We start from the raw sequence: 25,790 nt of genomic DNA, 5'->3' as shown, positions 1-25,790 counted from the left end.
TTTGAAGCTTTATGCTCAATACTAAGTTGTTCTCAGACGAGAACAGACTGAGTCAAGAAGACTGCTTAAATTTATCAAATCACAGAAGTGAAAATAGTTTGGGCAAGTAATTTACTTCATACAGCAGCATCATAGTTTTTTGTAGAGAAGATCTGTGAGATTTTGGTTCTAATAAAAATTTTACAACTTCGTTTGGCATTTCATAAAATAATACATTTAATTTACTTGAAGATTTTATCAAACTTGTAAAGTTAACCAAACACCGAAAGCATTTTAACTTTATATCGAAGAACTCATTCAAAGTATCCATCGAAATCTTAGCAATACTAACTGTTTTGTTATTAATTCATCGGAAATGCCGAAATTCCATAGTTTCGATAAAATATGATGATCACCACGAAGTTATAGCGAATTTACCTAAATTAATCGTCGGACTTCTATAGAGTCTATAATATCCATACATAATAATGAAATACTATCAAAATTAACCAATTTCGGGAACTTCAACGAAATAAATGAATTTGAGCTAGCTGATTTTTGCAACACTAAAATAAATTCTTGTAAGGCGGGATAACTTCCGAAGGGATTTTAGGCCGAGCTTCTCTTCAAATTAGCGTCGTGATCCTTTTAATTTTTCATATAAATTGGCGAGACGGGACCTACTTGCTGACTCCGAACGGCATCTGCAAAGCAGATGCGTTTTCACTGAGAGCTTTTTTTGCAACAGTACTTGTATTAAATTGTAAGGCTCTGATCTTAACTATTTAAGTTCTGAAAAGTATATCGCAAAAGGTTTCTATGAACCACAATGCTATCAAATTCTTCAGTGTACCCATAAAGAAATCAACAAAAAACAAGCAAAAATCAAATAATCTCCCTGACAGTCTGAAGGAACCGATGACGTTCAGCGGGGCCCATGTAATGCCAGATATGAAATAAAAACGAAATATATGCCGTATATTGAGTCCAGATTTTAAGCGCACTTTTAGAAGGAGACGTAAGATTCATTCCTGCATACGTTGAAAAAACCAAAAAAAAAAAACAGATATAATCGTCTGATGTGTAGAAGATCGCCCTTATACAATATTTTGCTGAATAAGATTCTATTTTAGATTTTGATCGAAGAACTGACTAGTTTAGAATTTGATACGAAAATACTAACATTCAATATAATATCGATTCATTTCATACTGTACAATAGCAAATTTCCAAGAGGAGTTTTTTGCTAAAACTAGGCATTGTACAGATAATTTTCATTGAAAAAAGTTGTAGTTTCAAAATTTATGAAGTTCAAATTTTTAATGTCTTCTTTGTATAAGGACGAATGTCTGCTCGTAGGCAAAAAAAACTGTAACTCATCCCGACTTAGCATGTGGGGCTCAAAATCCCTTTCACATTTAAGGGTACAAAGTTTACTGATCTCAGACATGTTAGACTATGGTAATGCTGTAATTTAGTTCTTCGATCGAGCAATAAGGTTCTTGAGTAAGCATCAGAAACCTTAAGCGAATGCGAAGCGTATACAATGATCTATTGATAAAATAAATTTCTTAAAATCGAGCTAGTTTTCAGATATACATAAAATGCGGGCTAACTACCATCTAATACTTGAAAAGCTCAAAGCACCTATCAGCGCATCCCACACGTACACCAAGAACTATTTTCACTAAGCTACACAACTTTTTCTTTACTGCAACATTCCTAAACCTTCCTTTTTATAAACTACTATCTGAACAAAGTAAAACAAGTTCAATAATAATAATATACATAAATAGCAAATACGTAAATGCGAGTATAAGTAAGTAAGTATATATTTATGTATGTAGTTCACTTACCAACTGGTCTATTATTTCGACGTGTACCCTCCGGTTCTTCAACCATAAGTGGCGCATGCCGTCGGCCATTCACCAACATTGGCGTTGTACAAATGAGGATCGAAAATATGATGAATTTGTAGAGGAGATTGAGTGATGTTGAGTTGGAGGCGAAGAATTTTCGCGCTGATGATGCCTTTGAAGAAGATGATGATGATGATGATAATGATGATGACGATGATGTTGTTGATTCTATCGTTGTTCGTGTTAGTCGCGCTGATTTTCCTGTAACAGCCGTAGTCGTAAGTGTTGCTGTTGCTGGAAATGTTATTCTTGTGCTTGTTGTTGCAATAGTTTTCAACATATCGACTTCCTGAGTGTTGTTGTTGTTGTTTAAAATGCTAGAGGCGCTTTTATTGTTGTTGCACTTGTTGGCGCTTCTTGATCTCCATGAACTGGATGCAACACTTTTTTTAGTGTTATTTTTGTTGTTGCTGGTTTTAGATGCTGTCGTTATTGTGTACGACATTTTTGTACTATTGATTATGGGGATTTTTATTTATGTTTATATGATTGTGTGTATTTATGTTGATATGTGGTTTGTGGTTAGCTTGAATTATGCTTATTTTATTAACTGCACTTGAATGCGTTTTAATTTAAGTATTTTCTTTGTATTTGACTTTCTTTCACGCTGTCACTTAAGCTGTTCTGTTAATCTTTAATATATCATTATTTAACACTTTATTAATATTTTTTTCATTCGCCACCGTTATTGCTACAAGGCAATTTTTGCACTTCACTTTTAGCACTTCAAATTGGTTTGCGACTTTTTTTTGTTAAAATTTATTTACTTTTAAATCTGTCTAAATATATTTTATTACTCAGAAAAATTTAATTAACAAAATTATTTATGAATAGTGTGTATGTGCAATAATGATCGACAACACTTTTTATTAAACCTTTTTTTTATTTTGCTTCTACACCGTTAATTTTTTGCGCTATTAAACCGCACTTATTATAGTTTATTTAATTACTTATTTTGTTTAAAGCTGGCTTCAGGTCAAATTGAGTAAAACACAATATGTTTAAGTTTTACTACAAATCACAATTATAGTTTATTTAAGTTCCACGCTTCTTCTTCTTTCGTCCATATATTTGTCGTTGGCCACGTAAAGAAAAAAATTTATAATTATATATATTTTTTTTACAAATAAAAATTATGCTGTTAATGATGACAAACAAACGCGCTAACGCTCTGACACCGACTGGCTAACTGACTTGAATGAGTGAGTGTGATATGTGCGTGAGCATAGGTGAATTATTTTGTGACTCTGCGACACACTTTGTTGCGTATCGTACACGGGGATAACTGACAGACCAGGTTGGTAGGCAGTCAGGCCAGGCCAGCAGCGACGCTGGTGGCGAGTAGCAAATTGTTTGCGCTTACGCTACGTTTTGCCTTTTTTGTTGTCATTGTTATTGTTTCTATACCTAGTTTTGAGAGTTGTTAACGTCACAGAAAGATATGGATAGATATACTCTATATAGCGACAACTGAGATCACCACATCTTGGCAGGCGCTTCGAAAAAGTCAAGATTCAGGATAGTCTTAAACATTGTTTAGCATAAGCCTATCTAGGACATTTTTTTTACAAAAAGCGCTGTGTATTTGGGATATTCACATTAGCTCGTTTTTAACTTGTTTGCTTAAAAATATTTTGTCACCAATGTTTTTTTTTTGTTTTCGGAAAATTTGTTTAAAAACTTCCTACATATATCACATTTTATTGCTCCTATTGATAAATTATGTACATATATTAAAATAATATGAGTTAACAATGTAAAAAATACAAACACACAAGCAGATGAAGCAGGTAGCAAAAGTCATGTGAATATCTCTAATAAGTTTATGCATTTTTGAAAATTCTGCAATAACGTGATCTTCAAGCAAATTCCGAATTTCGTACAAATAGGATAATTAGAAAAAAATGTTTGAAATAAGACGTTCTTCAAACAAATTCTGACAGCGGGTCAGATTGTGAAGCGTTTCTATAATATAAAGATAAGAAGCTATTAATTCTATTTCCTATGGCATTTGCGAAAGATGTCAGAGTTCCTGCAACATTTGAAAATATGTGAAACTAAAAATTAACATAGCTTATGGCACGTACTCTGGCGTTAGCCTATTGTTGTATTGAGCTTAAAAACCTCTTCAATCCATATCTTCATATTTCTATCTCTTCTATATATATAATGTCTCCTTCTGTGTTGCTTATAGTCGTCCAAATTACTCAAACGATATTTACAAAATTTTTACACCACGTCCATTTCAGTTCTTGGTTTGTATAGGGAAATTTCAATGCGTCTTATCTCTTTAACACTTGGGTCAGGAAATTAGCATATCAGCTTTTATATATATATATATATATATATATATATATATATATATATATATATATATATACATAGCATATGTAGGCATGCATTGGAGGACGTCCTAAACGAATTGACTGACCATAACCAAATGTATAAAATCGCCAGGAAAGGCTTCTATTATACATTACCTTCAGAGATCTGCATTATGAAGTGAGTCACCCCTACTAAAGTTAAGACGAAGCGTGTCACCTCCCATATAATTGGGTGTAGAGTAATAATCTACATATCTGTGGAAGAATTCCTTATATGTGACCCGGTCTATGAAAAGGTAGCTTATGACTCAAAAAAGAAATTGCGAGAAACAGCTGTTAACAGCTGTTTTTTTTTTTGCGAGAAACAGCTGTAAACAACTGTTTTTTTTTTAGTCATAATCCACCTTTTCATAGACCAGGTCACATATATTACTTCTAGAAATCTGCATTATGAAAGATTCAATTAGTATGGGTTCTTATTGCATCTTTCATATTACAGAATTCTAGAAGTAATGTATACTAGAACATTGAAATGCGGAAATAAGTCGAATGATACAAAGTTGAGTAAAAGGGGGACAATTGCGATTTTGTATACTACGTATGTAAATATGTGTAAAAGTATTCATGCCAGCCCATTGAATTTTTTTGAAAAATTAAATGATGTTGGAGTGAATGTAGTTAATCTCCAGAAAAGCTGGGAATAATTGATAAGAGACAAGGCACCTGCCATACAAATGAGATTTTTCTGGAACGTCTTCATGATATGCGGAAAATTTTTAAAAGCAGTTAATAGAAGTAATAAGAGAACCCAATTTACTTAACAATCGATTGATATATCAATTAGTGGAGCGCAATTAAACTTTACTTTTTGATTACTTTGGCTTTTAACCTTAAACACTTTTGAAACACAAATATATTAGATATTAGCCCCGACAAGAGAGCTGCGAAAACTATATTTCATATGGTGTTATGACGCTCATTCGAAAAAAATACAAGCGTATCACCTTTTCCCGAATATTATTAACCTACTAAATATGTCAGATTCTTACTGGTTCTGTTTATGGCACGATTCCGCATCTTAGAAAGCAAAACTACGTTTGATGGAAAAATCAATATAGGAAGCAAATTTTAAGCGCGTTCGGAATTCACTTTTTGATGTTCAATAACCAGCGAATACCGTACAGACTTTTGGTTATCAATATACAGCAGTGAACACAAAACTAGCAGTGGTAATTTTTATCAAATTTCGTCACTGAAATTCTTATTTTTTATTTTCTTAAGATTTTTTTTTAAGAATTACTGAGCTAATTAATTGTTATGCAATTACTATTTTTGTTTTATTAGGAAAATAATAGCCGTGTGTTTCTCACATGTATATACGTCTACATTTGCGGGTAAAAAAACGCTTATCATCAGTTAGATAATGCTTAGGAGACCCATCTAGCGGCAGTGGTTAAATAACTAGCTACAAAACGGGTTGTACCGAATAGCGGAGACACGCACCTCTATTGGCCATATGTAGTGTACAACCTATAGCTGAATCGGTTGCGGTGAATAGCGGGCACACACCATTTGTAGAGGTAAAACATAGACACACATTTCAGTTGCAATTTAGGAGTACTAATTTTCTGCGCAGCAATTTCAGAAGTGTAGATAAAGTTATGCAATTGGCAGTCCATATAAAGTTTAGTTGCATATATCTATAGATGTAAAAAAAAACACAGGTCGAAATGAAATTTTCATGTCAAATTTGCCATGCGTTTGCGCAGTTGTCGTTTTAGCTTTTGGGTCAATTTAATTGCCGTTTGTAGTCAAAATGCATGACAAACTCATATTTGACGTTGTATGACATGCCGTTTTCATGATATGGCCAAGTCTGTGGGCAAATTTGACTAAGTGAAAACCAAACATAAGAATCAGTGGTTATACCTCCCTCAGCACGCATCTTGTCACATCACTATTCAAATACCATATTAAGTTAATTTATAAATTCGATATATGTACATATGTGCTAAGGAAGCCATATAGAGTTTTGCCAAAATTTCCTATAACCTTTTCCTCTTTTCGACAAGGTACATAAGTACTTTTATGTTTGACATCTCAAAACTGGGTATATAAACTCATATTTGAACCAAAATCAGTATTTCTTAGGAGTTTTCTATGATAGTTAGTGTTGTTGTACTCTTTAATATTGTTTTTTTTTTTTTGTTGTGTTTTTAGATCGTTGTTATTGCTATTCTTGTCGTTCAGTCACACTGCCTGTTATTGGGGTGGTTGGGTGTGTAATGCGAATTAAGCAAATAACGCTCGCAGATTAGATAACAAAAATCTGTTGTTTCAAATAAATTATTAAAAAATGTTTTTTTTCCAATTTTGCTTTGCTGTTTTTGTTGCTTTTTGTTTTTGCTACGCAGAACCGCTGGCACAAGTGTTATGCATTAGCTAGTAATGTTTTGTTGTGCCTACCAACACTTTTTTAGTTTATCAATGAAATGTTTTCTTTGTCCAGCCTAAATTTATTTTCTGTTATTTCACACTATTCTCCTACTGGGCTTGTATTTGTTGTTTGCGTTTTGTATTTTAAAAATAGTAATTTAAATTTTTTGCATTTGTTTTTAAAATAAAATTTTTTGTTGACGCTTTTGCTTTAAGTTTTCATTAAAAGTAGATGGTGTAAAAACTTTGAGCTAAAGAAAAAAACAACTAAAAAACATTTTCTTATTTATATGTGGTTTTTATGTAGTTATTTTTTTTTACTAAATTTCATCAAATTGAGGAAGATCATCCGTTCATCCAGCTGTGCGCGCGATAGCTCGCCGAAATATTGAGATATCTCGGTTAATAGTCGGAAATCCGATTAGTTTTTATTTAAATAATTAAGTTCAGACTTGCTTTTATTTTCATGCCTTTAATAATCTGTTTTTTTTTACAACTTTCTTTTCTCAAAAATTCTTCTGTGATCTAAATATTTTTGATAAAATAAAATATCGTCCAATAATTTAAAGTCATTATATGTATGTTTTCTTAATTTTGTTCGCTTTTTTATAGTTTTTAGCTTAAGTTTTCCAAATGTTGAGTTTATTATCTTTTAATGTGTTTTTTAAATTTTTTTACATACATATGTGTTTTTTGACTTAAATTTTTTTTATAATTGGTGTTTTATCTTTCTACAATCTAAAATATATTATTAAGTGCTTTGTTTTATTGTTATACCTGTTATTAGCCTTAGTTGTTTTGAATTTCTTTTAATTTTCTTTTATTTTTTTATTCCCGGAATACATTTTTTTAATTAATTTGTTTTTTCTGAAATTTTTGCAAAATTGTAAACTGCTTACATAACCCATTCCTTAGCTTCTTACTTTTTATTCATAAAAAAATAAAATATATATTACAATTGGAAGTTTGTGTAGAAATGTTATTTTTCATGAATAACGTGGTTATTATTTTCGATGTTGTTCAATGCTAAATTTAATTTGTTGTAATTTTATATTATTTTGTCTTCAAAAGTTTATTTGTGGTATCCAAAATTCTTCATTCTTTTATTCGTGTTTTTATAATTAAATTTAATTAATATCAAAATTTTATAAATTTAGTTTTTTTATTATTTACTAGCGTACCCGGTAGCCGCTGTCCTGCCCTATATTTGAAAAGTGGACGCCCCTTCCGTCTTATCACTCTCTATAACATCAAATATACTACAACTTTACTACATTTCCGTAATTTCTCATTCTTATTCCCTTATTCCTTTTATCTCCACTCCCTACTAATTTTACCTCTCACCCACAAACCCATTTCCACACGCAGTGTTATTCTCATTCTCACTCTCACGCTCTATTCCACACCTTCTACTTCTCCATCCAAAATTAAGTCATATTTGGAATTTATATACCCAATATTGTATACTCCTACGCCCACTTCCACGCTCTCTACCTGTCCCACCCAAATAATCTCATATACAGAATCAACATGTATCCAGAAATGGGATACCTGTCTGAAATAATACAGAGATACAGCGAATTTAAATATTTCCTAATAGGGGCTGACACCGCTCACTTTTCCAAATTTTAATACCGGGTGTCAACGTGAACCTACTGTGAAATTTTTGTTAAGATTCATTTTAAAAAATACTTGTTCTTTCATTTCTTTGGTAAACATACATTTTCAACCGCGCTATGGAATGTGGAAAATAAGTCTAATAAATTGCACACATATGTATATACCCGTAAATATGGGCTTGGCACCGCTCACTTTTCAAAGTTCTGTGCTGATTGATATATAGAAGAGATATACTTAATTACCAATACTTTGAGGCCTACAGACGCGAATTTTCGACAAAATGAAATTTACATAGCCTAGAGGCGGCGCATCGCCCACTTTTCCCAAATTGTATGTAGCCAGAAAAATACCAGGTGATCTTATTTATAATATTTGCTGAATTTCAGTTGTTCTGTTGATTTTTAATAGTTTTTTTAATTTTCTAAATTTTGTGTTTTTAATATTTATTATTTGTTTTTTTTTCTGGGTTTTCATTAAATGGTTTTTCAATCATCTTTTTAAAAACTGCTAAATTTTAAGATTTGGGTCTCTGGATATGTTTAGGGCTTTGGTGAAACATTTTTTTTGATTTCCATTTGCCTCTTTGTATTTTTTTTTTTTTTCAATAAACATTTCTATTCTCAAATGTTTAGAAATTTTTGTGTGACTAAAAATCGAGTGGACCAGTTATTTTTATCTATTTAATATTTTTTATTTCTCAGTTCCTGCTTTAACATTTTCATATTTAACAAAAACTTGGTTTGTGGAGTCTAAAATTATTAATATTTTATTTGCGCTTGTTTTTAATAACACTACAGTTTTTATTTGTTGTATTGTTAATATAAAAATTTTTGTTTCTAATTTTGAAAACTTCTTTTTTCATGCATTTCATATATTTTTATAATGCGTGCATAAAAATATTTATTTTTAAGTTCTTAACATTCTAAATATGTTTTAAAGTACATTTTTCTAACACACCACTCTTTCATCAAATCTATTCCGGCATTTTGCCGTCGCTATTTGAACGCTTTGTAAATTCGAAAAAAAAAATTTTTTTTGTTTTTGTTTTTTATTCACACTATTTTTAGCTTTTATATTTTGTTTCAATATTCGTTCTTTTATGCCCACACGCTATTTTCCGTTCACACAATTTTACTAATTTACACATTTTTATTTTTTAAAACTATTTATGTAGTCAATTAAGCACTATTTTCTGTTCTTTGATTCAGCTGCTTTAGCTTTTTGCTAATGAATACCTCGCATTTTGTGTTTAACGCAGATACAAACACAATTTTAAACAAATGAAAAAAAAATTTATATTAGAAAAATTCCTTAGTTAGCGCCACGAAAACAAACGCAAATCAATGTCGACTGATTGCATGAATGATTGATTGTTCTTTTTATACTTAGTTGAGCAGAGCTCCCAGAGTATATTAACTTTGATTGGATAACGGTTGGTTGTACAGGTAAAAAGGAATCGAGATAGATATAGACTTCCATATATCAAAATCATCAGGATCGAAAAAAAATTTGATTGAGCCATGTCCGTCTGTCCGTTAACACGATAACTTGAGTAAATTTTGAGATATCTTGATGAAATTTGGTATGTAGGTTCCTGGGCACTCATCTCAGATCGCTATTTAAAATGAGCGATATCGGACTATAACCACGCCCACTTTTTCGATATCGAAAATTTCGAAAAACCGAAAAAATGCGATAATTCATTGCCAAAGACGGATAAAGCGATGAAACTTGGTAGATGGGTTAACCTTATGACGCAGATACAAAATTAGTAAGATTTTGGACAATGGGCGTGTCACCGCCCACTTTTAAAAGAAGGTAGTTTAAAAGTTTTGCAAGCTGTAATTTGGCAGTCGTTGAAGATATCATGATGAAATATGGAAAGAAAGATACTACTATTGCTATATATGTGCTAAATAAAAATTAGCAAAATAGGAAGAAGAACACGCCCACTTTTTAAAAAAAAAATTTTTAAGAGTCAAATTTTAACAAAAAATTTAATATCTTTACTGTATATAAGTAAATTAAGACAACATTCAACTCCAGTAATGATATGATGCAACAAAATACAAAAATAAACGAAAATTTCAAAATGGGCGTGGCTCCGCCCATTTTGATTTAGTTGGTCTAGAATACTTTTAATGCCATAAGTCGAACAAAAATTTATCAATCTTTCTTAAATTTGGTAGGGCATAGATTCTATGCCGGTAACTGTTTTATGTGAAAATGGGCGAAATCGGTTGAAGCCACGTCCAGTTTTTATACACAGTCCACCGTCTGTCCTTCCGCTCGGCCGTTAACATGATAACTTGAGCAAAAACTGATTTATCTTTACTAAACTTAGTCCACGTACTTATCTGAGCTCACTTTGTATTGGTATAAAAAATGGCCGAAATCTGACTATGACCACGCGCACTTTTTCGATATCGAAAATTACCAAAAACGAAAAAAAAGCCATAATTCTATACCAAATACGAAAAAAGGGATGAAACATGGTATTTGGATTAGTTTATTGAAGCAAAATATAACTTTAGAAAAAAACTTTGTAAAATGGGTGTGACACCTAGCATATTAAGCAGAATGAAATGAAAAAGTTCTGCAGGGCGAAATAAAGAACCCTTGAAATCTTGGCAGGATTACTGTTCGTGGTATTATATATATAAATAAATTAGCGGTATCCAACAGATGATGTTCTGGGTCACCCTGGTCCACATTTTGGTCAATATCTGGAAAACGCCTTCACATATACAACTACCACCACTGCCTTTTAAAAGCCTCATTAATACCTTTAATTTAATACCCATATCGTACAAACATATTCTAGAGTCACCCCTGGTCCACCTTTATGGGGATATCTCGAAAATGCGACCACCTATAGAACTAAGGCCCACTCCTTTTTAAAAAGACTCATTAATACCTTTCATTTGATACCCATATCGTACAAACAAAGTCTAGAGTCACCCCTGGTCCACCATTATGGCGATATCTCGAAAAGGCGACCACCTATACAACTACCACCACTGCCTTTTAAAACCCTCATTAATACCTTTAATTTGATACCCATATCGTACAAACACATTCTAGAGTCACCCATGGTCCACCTTTATGGCGATATCTCGAAAAGGCGTCCACCTATAGAACTAAGCCCCACGCCCTTTTAAAATACTCATTAACACCTTTCGTTTGATACCCATATTGTACAAACGCATTCTAGAGTCACCCCTGATCCACCTTTATGCCAATATCTCGAAAAGGCGACCACCTATAGAACTAAGGCCCACGCCCTTTTAAAATACTCATTAACACCTTTCATTTGATACCCATATTGTACAAACGTATTCTAGGGTCACCCCTGGTCCACCTTTATGGCAATATCTCGAAACGGCGTCCACCTATGGAACTAAGGATCACTCCCTTCTAAAATACTCATTAACACCTTTCATTTGATACCCATATCGTACAAACAAATTCTAGAGTCACCCCTGGTCCACCTTTATTTCGATATCTCGAAAAGGCGTCCACCTATAGAACTATGGCCTACTCCCTCATAAAATACTCTTTAAATTCATTTGATACACATGTCATACAAACACATTCCAGGGTTACCCTCGGTTCATTTTCCTACATGGTTATTTTCCCTTATGTTGTCACCCTAGCTCTCAACTGAGTATGTAATGTTCGGTTACACCCGAACTTAGCCTTCCTTACTTGTTCTTACTAATTTTAGTTGTTGTTGTTGTTATTGTTATGCCGGCGTTTTGCGCTATAATTTTCTTCATACAACCCGTTAACAGAGCCACCTACAAATTACCCACCTAATCTAAAGTTTTAGTGTCAGTTGCGATTTTTTTCAACTTCTGCCACCTCCTCGTCTGCAAACCCTCACCTATATTTAGATGCGTATGTATGTACGTATATATAATTTTTTATTAACAAACACGATTATTACTTGATACAATATCCCATAGACTCGCTAACTGCAACAGCGATGTCTACTACTAAAGATGTGATAACACATTTACACTTCACGTTTAGTTGGCCACATTGAACAAAAATACAAAATTTCCATTGCACGCAAATGTCACTACAAAACTTTGATAGAGTCTTTCATGAATAGACAAAATTTTTTTAATTAAAATCTGCAACCGCGTAACTTTTTCTCGACTTCGATAGAATAAGAAAAATAAAAACGCAAAATATCTATGCGTACGCGTTCCGTAATATATCAAATCGTTCGATTTATTTTATCACTTGGATATTGTTGTTAATGTGTAGATATCGCGGTTGTTTTGTTAGTCGTATGTGTTCCTTAGCGAACGTTTCGGAAAATAATGTCCACACACGGGATCGGTCGTTGAATAAATAACCCCCTCAACTAGCGCGCATAAATGAAAAACTCTTTTTTTCTTCTCAATATTGTAGTTCTCGTCGTTTGTTATAGTTGTTATTAGCCAGCCATAGAGCCGATGTATCGTTGCTGGTGCTGCTAAGTTGACTGTTCACTGGTTGTATTGGTCGTTTCGCGCGGTCGATCGGTTGCTTCGTTGGTTTGTGCCCACTTCTCTGTGTGCACTCGCAAAGTCAGCAAGCCAGTCAGCAAAGATATTAAGATACTATGAGTTCAGACAACAAACAAGCGAACATACACGCGTAGATACTTGGACGAACTCTCAGTTGTTGAGATACAATGCACAGTGTCGCAATTGGAAACAAAAACAGTAAAAGTCGTTTAGTGAAATATGTATCCAAAACAAAAAATTTTAAATACGTCGGATAAACATGCAATATATGAGTCGTTTATTTTGAAAGTGGTTTAAGTCCATTTTTTCTTATATTGAGATATTTAAAGGTTTGTGTTTGATTTCTTTCAAAAATATTGTTAAGTAGAATTAATTTTTGTTTATGGCTTTGTGACCTTAAACATGTTAGAATATATAACGTAATATGTTTTGTAAACTTTACTATAAAAATAACGTGTATTTCAGAACCTTAAATGGACTTAAACCACTTTGAAAATTAGTAAAATTACTTTTTTGTTGGTGAATAGGAATAAGTCCACTTATTTTTAAGAAATTAAATAATAGAAGTTGTAAATATTTTATCTTTGATGTAGATGAATGTAATAGCTTTAAAATAAATAGGGAAGTTTTCAAGTTAGATACAGATTTTTATTTATGTAATTAAAAAAATGTTTTAAAAATGAATATTAGTTCATGATGTACATATGTATATGAGACATTTCTCAAAACCAAATTTGACAAGGGATGACGGAAAATCGTTCCAATATACATCATTTATTCACCCTGTCGGATAATCAACAAAACGGAATATTAACTCATTTATTAAAAAATTAAATTTACGTGCATTTATTTATTAAGGATAATATTGAAGATTTTGCTATAATATTTCTCCTCATTTAGATTATCTCTGAGGTTGTTAAAATATTCAGAGTCCATTAGGAGTTGAAATGGTATGTACATTTTTCTATAATGGTGTTAATTTTATTTTGCTGAAATTCCTTGGTCTTGCCCGACAAGGTAATAAATCAAGTATTTTGAACTCTTTATTCACTTCCATAGATTCTTTATAAAGCATTTTATGGGGTGCATTTTTTATAAATCGCATCCAACATATCCTTAGCAGGTTCGCCACTAGATTTTTTTAATCTTCTATGCATTGCTTCTTCCAGATAATAATTAATAATAATACATTTTAAATATATATTAAATAATAAGTTTTATTTAAGTGGACTTAAACCAGTTTCAAAATAATTTTTTGGATTTTGTTAGCTAGATAATTTTCAAGCCCCCAAAATCATAGCGATTTTAATGATACTAGACTTAAATTGTTTATAAAAAAAAAAGATTATATAGGATTGTGATTATTCGTATATCTTCTTAAAATAAACGACTCATATAAGATATTCATGCAAAACCGTGATTGAAACGAACCACCGTACAAGATGGTGCTGGGATGTTCCATCGTCACGGATGGAACAATTGTGCGCAATATTTCACCTTTGTTGAAGAATTCTGATAAAGTGAGCCAGATATTTCTAATAGACAGGCAGGGACACTAAACATTCAATTGCTACGGTTATAAAGTAAAAAAATAACAATATCTGAGGCTCAATTCAAGGGGTTGGTTTAACATCAAAAATTTTGAAACAAGTTTTTCCAATTAGAAAATTTTTTTTCTAAAGGCTTGGTTTCCTCGAAAACGATGCCGCTATATACCGGCCGCTACATAGCGGTAGAGTACGTTGTCAAAAATGCTATAATGTAAAAGTAGTTATGTGGAGACTAAGCAGACGGTGAAGTCCACCGAAGCATTATTACGGCGCTCATGACGTTAGAAACTCGTTCATCAACGTTTTTTCCCACCGCTATTATGAAAGCGGTGAACATTTTGTCAAATATTTAAAAAATAAACAAATATTTAAACTTCAAATTTATTTTTGAAAATGTATTTACAAATATAATAAAATAATATAAAAAAATTTTAAGTTAAACGGTTTTATTGAAAACAATACTTACTTGAAAATAATAATACTAAATCATCTATCTAGAGCGTTGATCAGACAATTAAATAAAAAATGTGAGGCGTAGCATACATAACCTGATTAAGGTTCAGTTGGTTTTACTTAATAGAAATTTGACGCGTCCAACGCTTTTATTTAATTGTCTGATCAACGCTCTAGATTGATGAGGAGTGTAATGGCTAGTACCTAGGACTTACCTAATTATTTTCTAGATTTTAGTATTGTTATAACTTCATGTATGTAAGTATTGTTTTCAATAAACCGTTTAATTAAAAAAAAAAACTTAATTATTTTATTTTCAAGTTTTTAGTCTTTATTTAATTGGCTATTATTTTTCATTCTATTTAGTTCATTTAGTGACTCATTATTACAAAGACTCCATCCTGACAATTTGTTACAATCTAAGTCCTCAATACATAATCCTTCCAAAGACTTTACTTGACTCTGCGCCACGAATGCTTGTCCTTCCTCCAACTCCAAAATATTTCAAAATATGTCACTTCTACAGGATTATATGTAATATTTGTTCCAAATATGAGCCAAATCGGACGAATACGACAAATACGAGTATTTCTAATACCTCAATCCTTGCGTCACCTAGCGGCGATTTTTTCATAGGTCGCTTTCTATTCATGTATGTATTATGTGTTCCAAATATTAACCAAATCGGACTACAAATACGATTTTTTGAAATATTTCGATCCATGCGCCACCTATAGGACTTCTTTCTTCTTATTATTACATTGTCATCGAGTTCTGAACAATATTCCAAGTTTCAAGCTTGTAGCTTATCGGGAAGTTACTTAAATTTCAATTACAAAATTCGTGCCAGCCAGCCATTCTGTCAAGTCAAGCCAAATAAAGCCGTTTAAAAAAAGAAAACAAGCCAAAAAACGAGAAAAAAATCTATTAGGTGCCGCTAATGACGGTAAGTGTAGTGAACGTTCTTAAGCCGCCTTAAGCGGGGTCACTTCCCGGCGGTGATTTTGCAAGCACTCAGAGTGTATTTCTGCCTTGAAAACTCATCTACCTTGCAGATGCCATTCGGAGTCAGCATAAATCATTTAGAAGCTCGGCCTGAAATTGTATTTGTGTGCAGCATAAATCCGCGAATAAACTGGATGTTATTATTTTTAAATTACGTCCACTGCCATAGACACTTCCGGTAGTGACGGAATCGGAACTTCAACTTCTAGCATATACGGCAGACGTTGCTCTATCCTAGCTTTGGTCTATCTGCATAACTTTTAGCAGTTTTTACATCTTACTCTCCCTTACCCTCTTTACCCTTTTCTGTATCTTTTTATTCACTCTTCCCTCTGCCTTTCTCTTTTTCTGCGTCTCTTTCTCCCTATCCGTCTTTTTCCCCACTTCTTTCCGCTCCATCTTTTCATATCTCTCTATCTTCGTCTAGCTGTCTCTTTCTCCTTTCCTCTTTTCTCTTCTCTCTAGTTTTTCTTGTTCATCTCCATCCCTTCTTCCCAGTCCAGTTCTAAGACCCAGTCTCAGTGCCACTCCCGGTCCCAGTCCTAGTCCAAGTTCCAGTACTAATCTAGGCAAAGGGCTACCTATATGCCAAATTTCAGGCGAATTGCACAGTGAATAGAATTTGATCGAATAGATCGGTCCCCGGTTCACTTCCCGGAATGAAACTTCACAGGAACACTCTCCGGGCTCGCACAATAATATATGAACATACATCTCACTCAAAAGCAAGTTTGTTCATACAATTCACAGCGGACATACACACGAACTGCATTTTCAACCTGTGACTTTTTTGTCACATTTTTTAAAATTTCACTCTAATAAATTTTTCATAACGTGCCTAAAGAAGTATAACTTCAATAAAGTTTTGTTTAAAAATACGAACATTTGCGAAATCAAATGTCGTAACAGTAATTAATTTATCTTAAATGTTTTTATTACTAAAAATATTGCACAATAGATCTGCACAAAGGTCGCAGTGCTTCCAGACCTATTAATAATTACTAAACATAAGAAGGATTCTTCAATTTTAGTTCATGTTTCAAGATATCGTAATGGCGGAGAGGGAGAGGAGTAAATAAAAGGTTACAGAAAAGGAGAGAGGAGGAGGAGGGAGAGTAAGAAGTAAAAACGTCCTAGAAGTTATGGAGCTAGATCAAAGTTAGGGCAGAACAACGTCTGCCGGGTCTGTTAGTATCCCTATAAGGATTATATGACATATAAGCAATACTTTATATATGCACCAGAGTTAGAACTTCACTATGATCGGGGTAGATTTACTACGTTTTTTACGAAAAAGTTTGAAATTACTACGATTACTACGATACATAATTTATCCCGAAGCGATCCTAAATTTATTCCAAATTTGTTCCGATGTTGTCCCAAAATGGTCCCAGAATATATGATACACTTCCATCCCCCTCAAAATGTTATCGAAGTCCGTCAATCCCTTACGCATCGACAAAGCTAACACTTAGCTCCACATAAGTTGATATGCACGCTCATCCATGGCCCATAACATGGCCTAACCAGCATAACCACTGTGTTCCAATTCGCTGAACGCGTATAGAACCGTACATTTTTCGAAGAACTTTTCTCTCGAACACACCCTGAGCCGCCTCATCTTATAATGTCTTAGTCCATGCTTCTGCACCACATACCAGGACGGGTACGATAAGTGACTTATAGATCATGACTTTTGTTTGCCGAGAGAGACTTTGCAACCACACATCAACACGTAATTTGTTGTTCAGTAAGAGCAGTGTGGCACGATCTTTTTACTGTACATCAGATTTTTCACGCTGCCACTTCAAATCTGGGGGGGAGTAGAATATGCCCTGACGTTTCTTATGGACTTTGCGTCAGATGACAAAAATTAAAAAAAAAAAAAATGTTCAAACCCAGAAATTAGTCAATACTTTTCTAAAGGCCTTAAACTCTCGGAATTTGTATATAGAATCAGATTTTTCAGTATCATTCTGGTTTTCGAGATATCTTAAAAAATCTACATACGCCACTTGAAAACACAATCGTTTCCTTACAATTGAAGTTTAATTTTCTCGCAGCCTGATGAGCATAAGTTCTGCTTACTGCAAACTGGAAAAGAGGCAGAAAATATGGGTTTGATGGTTAAAGAGGACAAAACACAGTACCTGCCCTCATCGGGCAAATCTTCAGCCATAATTTTGAAATGTAGTTTATTAGAGAACCAATTTTAATACAAACAACAATGTCAGTCTAGAAATCCAGCGAAAAATCACCCTTGCCAACGAATGCTACTTTACATTGAGTAGGAAATTGAAAAGTATGCAAACTTAAATCATACTCTACAATCACTTTTCATATCCACCCTGCTATATGGTTCAGAAGCATGGACCATGACAACATTAAATGAGGTGGATCTGAGAATCAAAACACTACTACGCTACGCTGGCTAGGTCAAGTTATGCAAATGAGAGATAATACTCCAGCCAAAAAGGTATTCTTAGCGGAACCCGCCTATTGAAGGAGAGACTTCCACTACACTGGTAGCACTATATCGAAAACGATTTCCCCTTAGTGTTACCAATTTTTGTCAGTTAGCATAGCGAAGCAGCGACTTGCGTGCCTTGTAAACCGGTCATAAACGTTTAAAGGGTTCAGCGCCAATTTAAGATGTAATTAAGTTAGATAGAATACAAAAAAAAAAAAATACAGCAAAATCGCAGCACCTTTTAGAATAAATAAAAAAATGCAAGGCGCGATAACCTCCGAAAATATTTTAAGCTGAGCGTCTTTTCCAAATTTCGTCGTGCTCCATTTTAATTTTTACAAATTTGGCGGGATTGGACATAAAGGTTTTACGCTGACTTCGAACGGCATCTGCGAGTTTTCACTGAGAGGCATTTCAGGGCAGAAATACATTCGGAGTGATTGCCTAATCACAAAAAATTGGTTTCTAAAATTTTGATGTTGCTTTGTCCGAGGTGTGGACCCAAGATCTTCGGTTTAGTAGGTGGAGCACGCTCTACGCCGGCCGTCGAAAAGTGCAGCGATATATCTGTGTTCGTTACACTGTACGATGTTTGGCTGCGCTGCGTTTGAGTTGTGCTACTCAGGCCGCCAGTTTTGAACTTCATACTAGTGAGCATACTTTGCTGCGCTAACGTCATTGGGTCTGTTTTGCCTGAAGTAGCAATTTTTTTTTTTTTTTGCTTCCAATGGTCATATGAATGAACGTCGGCCGGTGAGATTGTGAGTTGGTTTGATAGAGATTTTAGTGGTGCTGTTGCACATTTTCATGTTGTTTCTTCACAACCACTGCCCATGTTGAACCGCTGACGTTGGCGTCCACGCCAACATCGCCTACTGCCGTCGTTGACTTCGGCTGCGAGTGCTATGCTTGGCGGTAATTAACGACGATGTGAACGCAATGTTAAAAACGTTCACCACGAGCATTTTATATAAACGATATGCTTGGTATTGTTCGTGCTGGTAGTGCCCGCGCTCCTATTCACGTTCATATATTGGCGTTCGTCGTTGCAACACAATCTGATAAACTTATATGCAATATGCAGCGAATGAGAAAAACAGACACGATCCATTAATAAATTCGAAATGCAGTGTTGCCAACTAATAAACATTTATTTTTGTTTGTGACGATATTAATTTAAATATAGTAAGTGATTTCATATAAAAAATTAAGCAGAAGCTGTGGTAGAGTATGAGAGAAATGCAAATATGTCATCTACATATGTATATGTAGATATATCAAAGTCTCTGAGCATAAGCACAATTTTTGTGCATGCAAGTGCAGCAGATTTTTACACTATGTTGGAAACAAAAGAGCCAGAGATAATATTGTAACGAATTTAGGGAAATTCCGCTTATTTGAAACCTGCTACTAACGTTCGAATCGCTAAACTGGTGAATAAATAACTCCAATATTCAATAACGCAAAATGGTCTTTATTAGACTACTTTGAGAGTACTTCGCAATAACACTTATACTTCACAACCAATAGCGTGCTTAAATCAAAACTGAATACTGACTACTTAGCTTATGCTGCCTTTATACTCTCCGTAGCTTCATTCGCATATCTCTACTAAAGTCTAGACGTTTCGCCTTCTAGAACTACGGTATCTCCTGCTTGGTAATTGAGCTACATATATGCGTGTGTATGTGTGAGTAACAACTTCGGCTGGTGACTACATCTGTGTGTGAGTTATCTCTTCGTTGCCTTTTATATATGTGTGTAATTGATGACTGATGTGTTCATGTATATACGAGTGGCTGCTTCATGTTTTTTTTATTGTTGCGTGATTATTTATTTAGTATCAACTTAGTGAAGCTAATATTTATCACAATATGAAAAAATGCGTGATTTTTATTACTGATACAGAAAGTGTTTACAAAAACAAAGCATGTGGTTAGGTAATTAGGTTTAAGTTGAAGTTTGTTTCTATTTGGGGATTTGTTGGTTGTAACATATTTTTATATTATTTGGTTAAATTTATATCGTTAGTTTTATTCACAAAGGTCATATCCAACAGATTTATTAAAATACACCTCCCGGAAAAATTTTGTAGTATTATAACTCGCTTAAAATGCCATATCTGCCATTGTAAATTACGCTAACGATATGAAATAATAGCACTGTGCAACAGCCGGCAACCCACTTTCTTGTAGAGATTGAGGCTTAAGTAGACAAAGTACTATCTCCGTTTTTCGAAGTTAATAAATAAATGTAAGGCGCGATAACCTCCGAAGAGTTCAAAGGCCGAGCTTCTCTTCCAATTTGCGTCGTGCTACTCCTGATTTTCCCTACAAATTGGCCGGGCGGGACCTACATGTTTTATGCCGACTCCGAACGCCATCTGCAAGGCAGATGAGTTTTCACTGAGAAGCTTTTCACTGTAGAAATACACTCGGAGTGCTTAGAAAAATTTGCTTCTAATTGAAAAAACTTTTTTCTTAAATTTTGATGTTGCTTTGCCCGGGGTGTAAACCCAGGATTATCGGTGTGGTAAGCGGAGCACGCTACCATCACACCACGGCGGCTGCAAAATAAAATAAAATTAAATGAAATGAAATGAAATTTAATAAAATCTACATAAACTAAATAAAATTTAATTTAGCTAAATTAAACTACATAAAATTAAACTGAGCGAAATCAAATTAAAGTAAACTAAGTTAAATTGAGCTAAATTAAATTAACTTTACTTTAATTAAATCGATTTTTATTTGACAAGTTATCCGTTTTATTGTAGTGTTAGCAATTTTTTATCAGCGTGCTATCGAAAGTTAATCGATTTTTTATCAAAAAAGTAACGATTTGTTATTGAAAAATTATCGATTTCTTATCGGAGTTGTAGTTGTCGTTGTAGCGATAAGAACGCTCTCCGAAGGCCTTGATACAGATTCGGTACGTTCCGGTAACAAGCACCATTAAGATAATAAATAGCCCGATCATCTCGGGAACGATTTGCTATGACCACATGAAACCTTCTAGGCCATTCCGCCCTCCCACCCCCTAGATCCATGGGGAACTTGGAGTTGCCAGAGCCTCGGCCGTTAATGAAATAGGATTCGCCACGGGTTGGTGAGGCTGACAATTTGGGGTAGAGAAGCTATATATTGAGCTGGAAATCCCTTCAAAGGGTTGCGCTATTTTGGTCGCCTCTTACGACAGGCATACCTACCGCGGATTTAGTCTAAGCCCCCTAACCCGCTGGGGTACCGGGAGTGTTACCAATTTGTTACTCATCGGTTTGTTATGAAACACATGCTTTCAAAACTTCAATATTAAATTGATTGCACGCATATACCCTTTAATAGCCAGCTGTTAAGAAACCAATAAGAAGACAATGAAAAACTGATAACAAATCGATAGCAAGCTGATAAAAATCGAAAACTCGAAGATATTATACATATGTGTTTTTTTTACATTTACACACATATGCACTTAAACTTTATATGGACTACTAAGTATGTAGCCGTTTCTGAACTTATGAAATTGTTGCGCAGAAAATTAGTACAGCTAAATTTCAGTATGCATTATACTCAGTTCCAACTGAAATGTGTCTCTCAATTTTATCTCTACACTATTCTCCACTTATAAGTACGAAAAGTGTGTGTCCAGAATTCATCGCAACCCATTCAGCTATAGGTTATACACTATGAACCGTAGAGGTGCGTGTGTCCACCATTCAGAACAACCCGTTTTGTAGCGAGTCATTTGTCACTGCCACGAAACTTCAATAAATGCCGCTAGATGGGTCTCCTAAACATTACCTAAGTGATAATAATTGTTTTTTTTACCCGCAAATGTAGGTGTATACACATCTGAAAAAAAAACACGGCTAATGATTCCCTATCAATAAAAAAACAATACTTGTCGATATTGGTTGATCCCTATAAGAAGCCGACGTAGCTCTTGTCAAAACGCTCGAAACTATTTGTTTCTGTTAAAGGTTTGTCTGTTGTGCTTTTACTTCAACCCCTGGCTGAGCTCTAGTTAACTTTAAAACATTATTTTTCTAGACGTACACCTGTATGCTTACAAATTTAACTTAGTAGACACGCTTTTTTTTTTATTAGTAGGTAGCGTTAGAAAAAATTTGCCACTTTTTCGAAATGGAGGCTGTATTTTGTTTAAATATAACAATTTAGTTTTGTTGGTTTTGCCTTATCTGTGAGTATTATTCTTTTATATATGCTTAAATCATACAGCTTAAATAGTTTAAGGGTCGTTTTCACCATCTCTAAATAAGTTAGAATTGACCTGGAGAATAGCAATCCTTTAGGCGGTTAGCTTCATTTGATATCTTCACCAACACAGGATAATCAACTCCCAGTTAAGTCGATAATTGTGAATATCTTTTACAATAAAACGCTAAAATCTATTGTGCATACATGAAAATTAACTAAACAGCTGCCTTTTGTTTACACTTTGGCTAATAATAATACTTGAGTAAGCAAGAAGAAAACGAGAATTTTGATTACTTAGAGATAAGTGACTAACGGATTGCTGTTTTTATGTACGGGTCCCTTTTTCGCTCTTATTTGGAATCCAAATCTATAAAAAAAGTTTTGGTTGTAAAGATGGAGATTCGGGCTATTAGCGAGCTTTGGGCAATTTTGGTCGTAGTGCTTTTGTTTAACTATATTTTATTAAAATAATTTGTTAAAAATGAACAATTGTGAGCACACAAAGAAATCTATTTGTACTATGGCACTATTGTGAATATTTGCACTGCATTACCAGCAGTTGCTACCATATGCCAGATGGCAGCGCAAGCTCTAAGAGTTTTAATTGATTGATATAACAGCTGATTTATGTTGATATTTGACAAGAGACTTATATTGGTTGCGCAAAATGCACACGGGTCCGGCTCGTAAAATATATTTCCATTTGTCATTTAGAAATTTGCTTTGAAGATAATCGTTTCCTCTTCAATAGAATAAATACCGCATCGCTAGTTTTTACTCAAGAACTTCATTTTGAAGGGAAAAAAAAACGCTCAAATGAAAAGAGTTATAAATATTTGTTAAAAGCTAGTTATATATACTTATTTATATATGCAAACATACATTCTTTTTGTTTAACTTCTATTAATATTAATTTTAATTTTTCTTTACAGGGATCGCAATCGCAACACACTGCCAATGATTTCGCAACTCTACTCTCACATCTGCTCGCTGAGAGCACAAAGCAACCCGACGAAATGTAGGAGTATTGGAAAAATTAACTGATACGATGAAGAATGCCGCGATGCAACCGAAAGAAATGACGCTTTTTACAAGGCTGCCTTAAAAGCGAACGTAACAGGAAGAAAAAAGTGGAGGCTAGACACCAGGAATAACGTCCGCAAATTTTACCAAAAAATTCGGCTACAGACAGAAGGTGTTAATCCCAGGGCAAACTCCTGTAAAAACGAAAACGACGACCTGGTAAGCGATGACCAAAGAGTGCTTATATTCTCTATGCTTCTAAACGGAGATAGCGATGAAACGCCCAGGGAAAATGAGCCCGCAATCGTCGATGATGGAATAAATGTTCCCTCATCCAACCATGACGAAGAAAGAAAAGCGATACTAAATCAAAAAACAAGAAGGCCGCGGGCGCGGATGGATTGCATTTGGAGTTATTCAAATACGGCGGCGAGGAGTTGGGAAGATGCATGCATCAGTATTTCTTGCAAAATATGTTCGACCATGCCTGACAATTGGAATCTACGTGTTCCACAAGAAGGGGATCCTACAAACTGCGTCAACCATCGCAGAATCAGCTTTCTTAGTATTGCATAAAAGGTCCTATGAAGTGTATTGTGCGAAATATTGAAACCCACAGCACGAAAAGCAGCTTCCTATGTATATGCCGTTATGTTTGAATTTGGTTTCCCCGCAAAACTTATACGGCTGTGCAAAATGACGTTGAAAAACACCATCCTTTCAGTCAGAATTGGGAAGGACCTCTCCGAGCCGTTGGAAACTAAACGACGTTTCAAACAGAGTGACCTTCTATCGTGCTCTTTCTTCAATGTAATGCTGAAGAAAATAATACAAGCTGCAGAACTTAACCGCTCTATAACAATACTCTATAAAAGCGTTCAAATACTGGCGTATGCTGACGACATTAATATCATCGGCCCGAAAATCCGCGTCGTAAGTTCTGCTTACTCGAAGCTGGATAAAGAAGCGAAAAGATGGTTTGACGGTGAATGAGGACAAAGCGAAGTACCTGCTAATGGAAGCGTAAATTGTTCTAGTGATTAAGCATTCATTAATTTAACCAATTTATTTGAATAAACAAAATATACCGAATTCAAACAATTAAAAAATTCTGTTTTTTTTTTTTCAAAATGGGTTTCATTCATAACCGCTTTAAAAGAAGCTTGGCTGCTTTAATTGAGGCCGATGGGTTAGGGTTAACTTTCTCCAGGTTACCCGTGCCTAACAGTAGAATATAGATCTAAAGTTGATCCTAAATGCTAAAAATATTTTATTAAATCTCAAACTGTTTTGGGGTTTGTTTTCTTCTGACAGTGACAAGAAGCCTGACAGACCCAAAAATTTTACTCAGAAGTCAGAATCTTGCAAACCTGTATATTCTAATAGGAGCTCAGAAATTGAGCACAAGCGGCAGCGCATTATAAAATACTCCTAAATGTATGATACAATTTACTTATTGTAGAAGTCTAAAAAAGTCGAAAATTTTGTAAATTTTCTACTAGGAGATCAGAAATTAAACACAAGCGGTAGCGGAAGCAATCTAATTATGGCATGATCCCAAATGCATGCTACACATTTACTTATTTGTGTAACAAATGATATACCCTATTGCAGCGGCTGAATATAATTTGTTTCATCTTGCTGTAGAAGAAATTGTGATATCTTCTTTTATTTGTGTAAATATACTATAGCTCGACTACGGTGAACCTTCGAAGTTCTCCTACTCATTCCTTGCGTAAGGAACTAGAACGATTCCTATAGCACAACTTATAAATTTACAATCCCTGGCTGTTGTAATCAAACCTTCAAACCAGGAAATAATTACCATGTGTGTTTTGTTTTATATTTCGAGAGCTCATGAGTCAGATATTTCGAGAGCTATGAGTCAGAAGGCTTAGGCCTAACTTCTTCTACTTATTAAACAGAAGCAAAATTTTTTTCCACACGGATAAGGAGGCACCTTCATGAAGAGATGGTGAGATATCGCGCACATAAAACAGCCATAACATGCGTTTGTGTCAGAATTCGAGTACAATCAAATTTCATCGCAGCAGAATAATCCAATCTACCCAGGGAGACCTATGAGACTCGCATAACTTCGATCTAAATACTGTCATAGTCTAACAATTTATTCATCTAAATTTAATCTTGACATAAAAAACTCATATTACTATATACATATTACATATACTGTCATAGTCTAACAATTTATTCATCTAAATTTAATCTTGACATAAAAAACTCATATTGCGTCTAAGGATAGTCCCTGCATGG

The 25,790-nt window shown here is 34.2% G+C and overlaps 2 protein-coding genes across 9 annotated transcripts in view; one reads left to right on the top strand and one right to left on the bottom strand.

The window, feature by feature from the left end:
* The window catches only part of LOC137250675 (uncharacterized), a 320,882-nt gene extending 296,368 nt beyond the window's left edge, over positions 1–24,514 (top strand). Inside the window, exon 5 of the transcript XR_010953045.1 lies at positions 23,426–24,514. The gene's annotated coding sequence lies outside the window, so the exon portion shown is untranslated. The remainder of the gene's footprint in view (positions 1–23,425) is intronic.
* sog (short gastrulation) overlaps positions 1–25,790 on the bottom strand; it is a 294,848-nt gene that overhangs the window by 194,766 nt on the left and 74,292 nt on the right. The window contains exons 1-2 of one of the 8 annotated variants that reach the window (XM_067783880.1): positions 12,165–12,809; positions 1,836–2,954 (exon numbers count right to left, since the gene is read on the bottom strand). The exons of 1 other annotated variant lie outside the window; for it this stretch is intronic. In XM_067783880.1, coding sequence (XP_067639981.1) covers positions 1,836–2,343 — 508 coding nt within the window. In that variant the 5' untranslated portion in view covers positions 2,344–2,954; positions 12,165–12,809. Of the gene's footprint in view, positions 1–1,835; positions 3,586–12,164; positions 12,810–25,790 lie in introns of those variants that run through there. 6 more of the 8 variants (XM_067783879.1, XM_067783882.1, XM_067783884.1 and 3 more) reach the window with 6 other exon arrangements.

Source organism: Eurosta solidaginis, chromosome 4 (genome assembly GCF_040869045.1).
Source record: "Eurosta solidaginis isolate ZX-2024a chromosome 4, ASM4086904v1, whole genome shotgun sequence".
In the NCBI taxonomy this organism is placed as follows: Eukaryota; Metazoa; Arthropoda; class Insecta; order Diptera; family Tephritidae; genus Eurosta; species Eurosta solidaginis.
The sequence above is the reverse complement of the archived record's forward strand: the minus strand, read 5'-3'. Positions and strand labels throughout refer to the sequence as shown.